General features: G+C 40.9%; 1 protein-coding gene across 2 annotated transcripts; it reads left to right on the forward strand.

Annotated features, from left to right (window-relative positions):
- Positions 1-829: 829 nt before the first annotated feature.
- Positions 830-10,309, forward strand: spdl1 (spindle apparatus coiled-coil protein 1). 2 transcript variants are annotated; one of them, XM_037780068.1, is made up of 14 exons: positions 830-1,063; positions 2,369-2,530; positions 3,056-3,232; positions 3,738-3,932; positions 4,170-4,319; positions 4,447-4,545; positions 5,140-5,250; positions 5,359-5,499; positions 5,775-5,881; positions 7,600-7,720; positions 9,159-9,225; positions 9,396-9,590; positions 9,806-9,875; positions 9,990-10,309. In XM_037780068.1, the coding sequence occupies exons 2-14, from the start codon at positions 2,369-2,371 to the stop codon at positions 10,135-10,137; spliced, it is 1,743 nt and encodes a 580-aa protein (XP_037635996.1). In that variant the 5' UTR covers positions 830-1,063; the 3' UTR covers positions 10,138-10,309. The 2 variants fall into 2 exon arrangements, with proteins under 2 accessions (XP_037635996.1, XP_037635995.1); XM_037780067.1 differs by having other exon boundaries at positions 833-1,063; positions 9,396-9,605.
- Positions 10,310-10,762: the final 453 nt, after the last annotated feature.

Genomic DNA, 10,762 nt, shown 5'->3' on the forward strand with positions numbered 1-10,762 from the left:
TTTCACCACAGAAATGTAAAAGTTACTTATTGCTGTGAACATGGGGGAATATGGTGGTGTAGAGGTTCTGGTTCAGGTCCAAAAGCACAAAGTAGTTTAGAATCTGACCACATTATCTGCTGTGACGTAGGAAGCAGCCACACTACACTACCATGCCATTTAACATGTGCAGCGCCATGTTAATACTTATGTAAGCTATGAGTTTTTACACAATTTGTTGTTCACCAATATTTAATTTATTTTTTTGTGTGTACCTACTGTTTTCTATAACCCAAATAAATTAGAAAATGTTGACATATATTTTAGTAAGCAATTATATACCAAGATGGCACAACATAGGAAGAATAACAATAAAAACAGGACATTGATAAAAATGTCATTATGTTATCTTGTCTTCCAGAAAGCTAGTGTTTTGCATCCCTTAGCTGAAATATACATTCATACCTTATCTTACATCTATTTTTGGGTGAAATGGGCACACAATCATACTAAACACTAAAGATGGAAAATGTTCTGTGTTGAAGCCAGACCCAACTGGGAAATGCACATATTGTAATCAACTAGAATCTGTTGAACATGTACTGATACACTGCAGGAATTACAGTATCCAGAGGAATCACCTTTTACAGTCACTAAGGAAGGCAACACATCAGGACTCTTCATTGTCAGGTCTATTGGGGAGTACAGCAGATAACATATACTGTGAAATTATTCCGTTTTTAAGAGAAACTGATTTAGTTAAATTAATCTAGAGTTTTCCTCATTATTATTATTTAATATATATATATTTTGTTTTTATTTTGTTTCTGCACAATCTCCAGTGCAGATGGTGGCGGTAATGCACCTCTAAGATGGTTTGCCAACCGCCAATAAACACCAAAGAAATGAAGAAGTGTGGATCCAGCCCGAACGAGCCCGAACCGACCCGAACATCAGGGCGGTGCCCGAAGAACCAACTCTCGTTGAGCTAAACTGTCGTGTCGCGATAGTTCGTAGGAGGTGGATTCAAACTGTGGCGGTTTGTTTGACAGACAGACAGACCCAGCACTGATCACTAATCAAGGTGAGTAAATGCGTTATTCTCCTCATATTTTGTCCCTTTTATAGCCGCTGTTGATATCAACTCAATAAATGCTGTCTAGAGTTCATTAGTCGCCCACCTCAAGGACATTTCTCGAGTGAACTGTGTTTTGTCTGATGAGAAACAAGCTAGAGAAGAGGTTCAACGACATTGTTGTGGAAATGGTTCTCACGTTAACTAACGTTATAACGAGTCAGCGTCTCGTTAACTTTACTAAGCTAAGCTACGTCTTATTTCATCAAACATAAACCCTCCTCTGTAGTATCAGAGAGTATAGAAACAATACGTGTTTTGGTAGTATCAAGCAGTTTGTGACCATTTACGTCAGCTGTACCGTTGAGTGTGCTTTACGGCTGCTTCAGTGCTGTGTGACGTAAATCGGATAGATGTTGACATTAAGTTTAGTTTCATTAGTTGGCGCTGCACATGTTAAATGGCATGGTAGTGTAGTGTGGCTGTTTCCTACTTCACAGCAGATAATGTGGTCAGATGCTAAACTACTTTGTGCTTTTGGATCTGAACCAGAACCTGTTTTTTTAAAGTATACATTCTATCACACGACCAGATTACATACTAAAACACTGTTAAGTCTTTGTATAACATGCACACGGACCACAACTAATTTACATCACTTCAATTTAATTCAACTTTCATCACATTCAATTTCCATGTATTGCACTCTACCCAAATTTCCATATATCTCACATCAGATTCAAACATGATTTTCACTGTTAAATAATAAACATCAGTGTGTTAAAGACCTGCACAAACATCACCACTAAGCTAAAAATGACCCTGATCTGATAGATCATGTGCAACGTAACGATATAAACACTTGGGGAAAACAACCCAGATAAAAAAGGGGAATATAGACACACACACAAGAACCACCACCACCCAAAATGAATCTTTAACCTGTGGGAACGTGACATCACAGGGTTCCCCCCCACTTACAGCTGGTCTTTGCACCTTTACCACAAGAATACTACCATCTGATCTGTGAAAGATAAAACCCAGACACAATAGATGTATTTTGAACATAATTATAGACAATAGAACTATTACAGTGAGTTGACCAAATGACTAATAAAAACACAATACTAAAATAATAGATATAATAATAATAATAATAATAATATATCTCTCCAGAGGCCAGTTCCAGAAGCAAAATGCTATCTGTTATCCTCAAATATGACAAATCCATAAAGATCATCACTCTCTTTAATATGTGAGTCACGTGCTGGGTTCCTGAAGGTTTTTACAAACATTCCCCCTCCTCCTTTCCAGATGGCAGCAGAAGAGGAGATCCAGAGACTGAGGAGCCGGCTGAGGGAGAGTGAGGAGCAGGTCCGTCAGGCTGCCCAGGCTGGTTTGGATCTCCTCAACCAGCAGGTGGAAATGCAGAACAGTCTGGATGAACAGAGAGTGGAGATGACCAACGCACTGGAGGTATGATACCGTACTTTAGAGGGTCAACTTACCCAAAAACACACTTTTCTTCTGTCTGAACATAGCAGTATCTATTCATGCATTGCTTTCAGTATACAGGGACAAACTGTCTCCCTGGACACCAATCTAAAATGTAATTAAAATAAAATGAATGATAATGTCTCCTCCGCAGCCTCTCTGCTCTGCTGTCCACTCTGTGTGTGGTGGAGAGGAGAGGCCGACAATGAATAACACCAAAACAAACCATATTTTCTGCTCTGCTAGTCTCACTCATTGGTTTCTTCAAGTACCAATAAAAGAACCAACCTTAAAATGACTGGGTTCTTAAGGATTTACAAGCAGTTCCAGTCCTTTGCACTAGTGTGCCCAAATATATTTTCACATCCGCACACTCTAATTTTCACTCACAAATGCTTGCACTGCAGAGCCCTGAGAAGCTGTTCACAGTGAGCTCTGTGGATCATTCTGCATTGTTTCAAACTTCTACACCGGTCTTACTGTATGTGTGATGTGTTTGTGTCAAAGGCCCTCGAGCAAGACAAGTACTCCCTTCAGAAGGACGTGGCGTTAAAGACTCGGATGGTTGAGTCACTGCAGTCAGACTACGACTGTGTAAAGAACCAGCAGACACAACAGCTTGAGGAACAACAAGTACATCTGGAGAGGAGCCACAGCGCAGCACTGAATGAGCTCAACAACAAGGTACAACAAACTATGGTTTACTGTCTGGTCTAAGCAGAAACAGCCTGTCTGGGTTCACAACATCATCCAGCAGCGTTTCACCAAGCTGTATTCACTGTATCTGGTTTACCACAGCGGTATGAACCCAAAATAAACAGATTTTGCTGTAATTTAATTGCAATAAACGGATCAAAAGGATGCTGACATAACTACATCATGATGCCGATTTGTAAAAAGTCTGAATTCATACTTTGTCACGTCTGTCCGCAAGACGACAAGCAAACAACTTTTAAAATGCTTGTTTTCTGAATGGAATTTGGATTGATCTGTGCTAGGCTATGCTAACATTATAGCTGTTCTATCAGCAGACAGCTATAATATTTTTTTCCTCCATTTCTGATTCAACAACGTCAGAGACGACGGGAGGAGAATCTCAACGCTGATAGGCTTTCGCGATGCCGTGTCACGCACATTTCTCAAGTTCCGTACAGTAACGCTTAATGGGTCTTCCTGTATGCTGTCCCAGATGCTGAGGTTGCAGTCAGCTCTGGAGGAATCCCAGCTGAACGAGAAACAGCTGAAACACAAAGTTGAGGTGCAGACCGAGACTCTGAATAACAAGATGGAGGAGCTGCGAGCTCTGAATGAACACACTCAGAGTTCCATGACATCTGAGATGATGGAGGTGCAGATGAAGATCATGGAGCTGGAGAGTATTAAGGTGAGTGGGAGCAGAGCTAAAAGCAGGCATATGTGGAGTTCATCTGTTTATTCTCTTTTGTACTGTTATTCAGTGAGAATGTAATCTTAATCACCTACTGGCTGGGACCTTAAACCTTCTGTAATCTGCTGCTGCTTCTTTCCAAGCCTGATCTCAGCGTGTTCCACATGGTGCCATGCCTTCCTCCATCAGCTGGAGTTGTACTAATAAGTCAGGCGAATGGTTTTTGTCTACCAGGTGGAGTTGGAGCAGACTCTGCAGGAATCTCAGTACAGACAGCAGCAGCTGGAGCTGACCAATAGCAGCCTGCAGCGTCACCTGGAGAGAATCACAGAGGAGAAAGAGGATCGAGAGAAAGAGGCTGTTTCCTGTTTTAATTCATTAGAGGTAAACATACCACCATCGACTTTGGTCATCATTGTGCTTTCTGCCAGTGTATTGCAAGGCCTGGCGGCCCGCCGGGCCTGAGCTTTGGGGAATTATGTATTTTCTTTGCATCTCTCCGTCTCTACAGAAATCTCGTGAGGCGAACCGGGACCTCCAGATCCAGTTGGACCAGGTTCTACAGCAGGCCCAGGATCCCAACAGCAAAGGGAACTCTCTGTTTGCTGAGGTGAAAACCAAACTGAGCTACAAACACTGCAGGAAACCAACAACAAAAAGTCTTTGCTGGCATAGAAAACTAAATAGCTTAAAGTGAACTTATGTTAAAGGTATAATATGTAACCGTTGCTCTTTGTAAACACACAGAATTCAAAGTTGGCCCCTCCTCCTCAGCTCAATGAGAGAGAGAGAGAGATAGAGAGCAGCGATGGTGGAGCGAGCTATAGAGTGAATGAAGGGAGGGAGCGGCCCTTGTGAGAACAAAGCAGTGAAGCGAAGAGAAATGAAACGTTATTGCTGAAGCCCAGAGACACAACAACACAGCAAAATAAGAGAGTCTACAGAGACCACCACACTGCTAGTGGGGCAGAAGGGATGATTGAGAGGGATTATTTTAGTATCAGTCTATACATAGTTTTTTAGAATGTTCCTGCATACATTATACCTTTTAAACTCTCCTAGTATAAACTCCAACGTTATACAGTTGTGAACATCATTATGCACCTAAATATTTGGCGTACAAGGGAAACTAGTTTTAGAGTTTAAATGAAATGCAAAGTCCCATCAAAAATCAGTGTGCATACGTTTCCTTTTTGTGTTTCAGTTGGAGGATAAGCGTGCTCAGATGGAGAGACAGCTCATCAGCGTGAAGGTCCAGCATGTGTCCCTGCAGAAACAACACGCCTTCAGCAAACAGCAGCTGCAGAGCATGAAGGTACCGTGTTTCACGGAGGGCAATAATACATCGGCTCTAAACGTGAGCTGTTTGTTTGTTTGTAACTTGAATGACAACATGGATGTGCATGTGTGTGTGTGTGTGCAGGTCCAGATAGCCAATCTGATGCAGCTCCAGGGTTCCAGGGCTGATCCTGCTCAGCTGGAGAGGCTCCAGTCCATGCTCTCAGAGAAAAATGGAGAGATCCAAAATCTAATGACTAAACTGCAGAGACTGGAGAAGGTGGAGGTGAGTGCTTAAAACCTACAAGTGTTGTATATCAATAGGAAAAATAAGTGAAAATCAAATGAATAGATGTGCAAAAAAATTATAATATTTCAGCTTATCAACAACTTAATATTTATATTTTCTAGGTGTGAGACATCAAAAATATCATGATGATAAAAGAAATTATTTTGGATAAAATATACTATTATTATTATTACTATATAAGGATTATTATTACATTATATTAGTATTACATTTGTGCGTGTGTGTGTGTGTGTGTGTGTGTGTGTTTATAGATGATGTTGAAGTCTCAGCCAGCTAATCCTGCTCCAGCGGGAAGCGGTGACGGCCAAGATGAAACTTACTACACTGACCTGCTCCAAATGAAGCTCAACAACACTGTGTGAGTTGAACCTGCCTACGTTATACGACAGTATTTGTAAAGAAAAACACCACCAGCCACATCCTCCCACAGAAACACACTCTCACACGCCGTTGCAAACTCCTATAGAATTCATTTGAAACATTGAGGAAGTTATTGTTAAACTTGTTCATTCATCACCCTCTTCCTCAAAGAGGATTCTGATCTCCTGATTCAAAACAGCCTGGATAAAACCTTCCCACATGACAGCCATCGGGACTCGCTGTGAAACAAACAAACAAACAGCTGATCGGATCCCATCTCCTCGCACAGTGTGGAAAAAACCCGCCCTTTGATGTGTCTTATTGTGATGTATTTTACTGCAGCAATAATGTCTGTCATTACATTGTTCACCTCAGACTCAGCTGTTTAGACACTAGCACCTCTCGGTATAGTATACCATACAGTGTGTCCACGGCACATTGGGGGAAACGCGCTTGACTAATGCCTGCAGCCCTTCTCGTTTCCCAGCCTGAGTCTGAGCCCCGTCTGTGCAGATCCCCACACAGTCCTCCCATTTCAGATCAGTCTCAGTTATTTAGATTAATTCGTCTGCAGTGGCTCCGTTAGTTACAAGTCTTCAGAAAAGAGACAAAAGAATTTATATTTAGCCATGCCCATCCAGCTTGGGAATCACTGGTCTAGCTTACAATGCAGTTGGCCTACTTAGACAAGTCTTGCTGGGTTTAAATACTTATGGCCCATAGTGATAATGATAATGAATAGATAGGATCCATACTACATGAACCACTCTTCACATCAGCAAGAAAAAAAGGTCACCTTTAAAGCTAGTTCGCCTGTTACTCCCGTTATTTCCTTCTCCCAAAACAGTGGTGAAGAACAGGACAGGACCAGGGGTTGAGTTTTCAATAAAACTATATTATGACTGGTGTGTAGACTTCATGCTAAATGAATCAAAGCACACAAGGCCAAATTGCCTCCTAAGTTGCCTTATGAAAGGCTGCTGACAAGCAATGTAGCATTTAAATGGAGTCTGGCGCGGTGCTCACTCCACATAAAACACACCGGGGTTATATTACATCAATTCCAACAAACTTCACAGAGAACAGTGAGGGTAGAACAGTGTCAACGATCTGTTTTAACCAAATGTTCTCTGGTCTAGCTCAGCTAAAACCACAGAATGAATATAGGGGAAACACCATTAAACTACTTTTGTAGTTGAAAGAAATCCTCTCAAGATAAAGTTATATGTAGCAATGGCAAGAGGAGCGTCTGTATTTGACGATATTGAAAATCATACCCTCATACCCTGGTATACCGTAATACCTTGATACCGCCTCAGCATAGAGAGGGGATGTGAAACTGCCTTGACTCAAATCTATATTGTGGCACAAGTTATGTCAAATAGCCGGTTGTTTCCCCCCAAACACATTCATCAGGAGACAAATTCAGGCCAGTCATTCTGTCAGTCAGATGGTTTTATATCCTCATATTAAGTGATGGTTCATGAACTAGTGTTATGTGTAGCTTTGCAACTGTGGGGTAGGAATTGAGTAACCAAAGTGTATATATACAGTTGTAAATTCAGTTCACAAATTCAATCTTGTAATTTTGCAAAGAAGACAAATTACTGATGGGTTATAGAAACACATGCAGCTTAAAGGAGCGTGTCTTGGATTCACAATGGATTTGTGTCTGTCTCTATGCATGTTGTCCTTGGTGTGTGTGTGTGTTGTCAGTAAGGATGCAGAGCGTCTGGGAGATGAGCTTTCCCTGCAGAGGATGAAGTCTTTGTCAGAGAGCCAGAGAGCTTTAGAGCTGGAGAGGAAACTCTTCTCATCTGAACGGCAGCTCAAACAGGTAACACATCTCTGACTGCCAGTGTTTCCTCCATAAATACTGTATCTAAAGGGAAGCAGCACTCACACCACTAGTATCACCCAATAGATTTTGATTAAAGAACAAAAGTGATGACATTTTTTGTTTTTGTTTTTTGCTGTCCGATACGGAAGACTTGAGAGGCAAGTGAGAAAAAAGCAATTCTGGTGATCCATTTTCTGAGTCTGATCTAAATAGTTTTCTCTCCTGTGATTACGACTTAAGAACAGCTGAAAAAAGGTTTTGCCAGGATAATCTTTCTAAGTTCCTTAAAGGTACAATATGTAGCACTGACAGCTAGCGTTTAAAATGGGTAACAGCAGTCCAAATTCAAAACATTGGAGCCATGGCCCATCCGCTCCTCCGGTGTGACTGATAGCAGCGAGTGCAAATCTTCGCAATTCGACGGCTGCCTTCTAGACACGACTGTGTTAGCTTCTGGCCAGCAGTAGTCGGAATCACTTCACCGGCTGTGTGTCTCAAATACTTGCTAATAACTTGATAACCCAGCTGCACACGGACCACAAATCAATTTATGATTTATTGCAGTACATATATTCCATATTGGTCCTTTTAAATTATTATTTTTTTCTGTGAAACAGGTGAAAAAAAAAAGTTTTGTCAGGATCAACGGTTCTAAATAGGACTAAAAGCGTGAGTTTTAATTTACATAACTTGTTAACACACAATATATGTACCTTTTTGTTTGGAGTTAATGGCAAAATTAAACTCACCTGGTAGTGGTGCACTTCAGCCTCTTGTGGCCAAAATGAGCATTACAACAACAAACACACGACACAAAAATTATCCAGACCCCCCTCCCAAAAAAAAAAATCACCTGCCAAAACTTTTTTTTTCACAGATGAAAAACAAAACGAAGATTATCCTGACAAAACCTTTTCTTTCATCTGTTCTTCAGTCATAAACATGGGAGAGAAAACAATTTAGATCAGTCTTAGAAAATGGATCAACAGATTTTTTTCCCTCACTTGCCTCTCAGGGCTTCCGTAGTCCAAAGTAGTAAACTGCAAAGAGATAGCAGACATTTCCAAAGCGGGAGAGAGGGCAGCGTTGTACTATAGTGAACTACATGTTTGAGGTCAAGCAGCCTATCTTGGGAAGTGAACATGTTTAGTTCACCTGTGTGTTCTGTCAAGCAAGCCTACAGACAGCAAGTGTTTCTGTCTGCCAGTTATATAAACAAGATACACAATGATCCATGATGTAATGTTACAAAACACAATAACTGAAAAATGGTAACTTGGGAAGTTTCCGAAGTTAATAAAGCACATCCATATTTTAGCCCTTAGCTATAGTTAGTGACTATGCTAACTGTTGACAATACTGCTGGCGAGATGCAAACATAACATTGAGTTTGCCTTTGTGCGGTTTCATTGTATATTTCTGTTCCCTGCTACAGACTCAGAGTGACAAGATCAAACTGCAGCTACGAGTAGAGGAACTACAAAACAAGTATGAACCAAAAGGTAAATAAAATACCACCAAACCTATATTTGCATGTTGGTCATGACTCAGACGTCTATGATGTTATGGATAGAAATGTGAGGACTGGTTGCTTGTAACGACAGGGATGCAGGTACATTTTGTGTCACTGTATGACTGTAACATCGCTGCCTCCTGCAATATTTGTCTCTAGAGGCAAAAAAGAATCTGATCCAGAAGAGAAAGAAAGAGAAGCTTCCTGTTGACATCGTACCCTCCTCTGAGGAAACCACGCTTGACAAGGGAGAGCGGGTTGTTGTCGTGGAGATGGATGTCACAAATACTGCTAAGACAGCAGACCCTGAAGCAGATACTTCTCATACAGCCGAGGCAGTGAGCTCCACACAAGGTGTGTGCATTAGAGGTCAGTAACTTTGTGGGCTGCAGCAGCATGAAAGAGTCTAGTTACTTTACATAAGCAATACACACGACAAGAGAAAGGCAAAGTATTAAAGGGATAGCTTGGGTGTTTCTCAGTGGGGTCGTATGAGGTACTTCTCCATAGTCAGTGTATTACCTACAGTATTCACCGTTAATCATTGCCATTTTGTGTTCTGGGTTCAGAGCCTGAGCCACGGCCTGCCAAGTGTGTGAAGATCAGTGGAGATGAGCCTGTTGTGATTCCCAACCCCAGGTCAGTATGTGCATGGAGGAGTCTGTAGATCTCTAGACTAAAAGTAAAAAGAGACAGGTGTTAAAATGAATAGTGATTTATTATTGGATTGTATATTTGTGATTATGCCCTCAGATCTCCCGTGACTGACCGTAAGGAGAAGGAGATAGAGGAGAACCAGCAGCAGAACAAGAGAGAGGAGAGAAGAAGAAAACAAAAAACAGTAGAGATGATCCATGTCAGCTCTCAAAGCAGTATGGAGAACCAATGTGCTCAGCAGTAACACTCAATATCTCAATATGCTGCTCTCTCTCTTTGGAAATAGTCTTTTCTTTTTCATTCAAATATTTCTATTTTTTACCAAATCCCTGTACGTTGTTTCTGCTGACTACACTGTGTTTGCTCCATACTGTCAATATATTTAAATCTTACAGTATTAAACATATTTTGCCACATACAGTATTCTGTGTTCAGTTTTCCAAAACACATCCATCTATACACTTAAATTCTTTAATGCTGTAACGATATATTTATCTTAAATATTTTGCGAATAAATTAAATGATGATGTGTAACTTGTGCTACTTTAAATTGCAATGAGTTATTTTGCAAAGTGGCGGCTGCAAATGCAAGCAAAAGGTAACATGTGTTATATATCGTACTGTATATCTGTGACCCAATCTGCTTATCAAGCAACTTCAAGTAGGCCCGGTTTAAAAGTGATCTTGAGTTGGATCACATAACTTTGATATGTGACTTCTGAGAGCAGATACTGTAGGTGTACGGAGCTTTGAACGGTGACGCTTTAAACACAAAAATGAACAACACCCCTTGTGCATCACTAGAGACTTTTTTGGCTTTTTAAATACATTTTTGATCATTTTGGCTGTGTTAATACATATGGCATAGA

The sequence above is a fragment of the Sebastes umbrosus genome, chromosome 9 (genome assembly GCF_015220745.1).
Source record: "Sebastes umbrosus isolate fSebUmb1 chromosome 9, fSebUmb1.pri, whole genome shotgun sequence".
NCBI classification, from domain to species: domain Eukaryota; kingdom Metazoa; phylum Chordata; class Actinopteri; order Perciformes; family Sebastidae; genus Sebastes; species Sebastes umbrosus.

Coding starts and splice junctions, on each gene's coding strand:
- spdl1 (XM_037780067.1), top strand. CDS start 2,369: ATGGCAGCAGAAGAGGAGATCCAGAGACTGAGGAGCCGGCTGAGGGAG. Junction 4,546..5,139: donor GGAACTCTCTGTTTGCTGAG/GTGAAAACCAAA, acceptor TTTGTGTTTCAG/TTGGAGGATAAGCGTGCTCA. Junction 9,606..9,805: donor ACAAGGTGTGTGCATTAGAG/GTCAGTAACTTT, acceptor TTCTGGGTTCAG/AGCCTGAGCCACGGCCTGCC.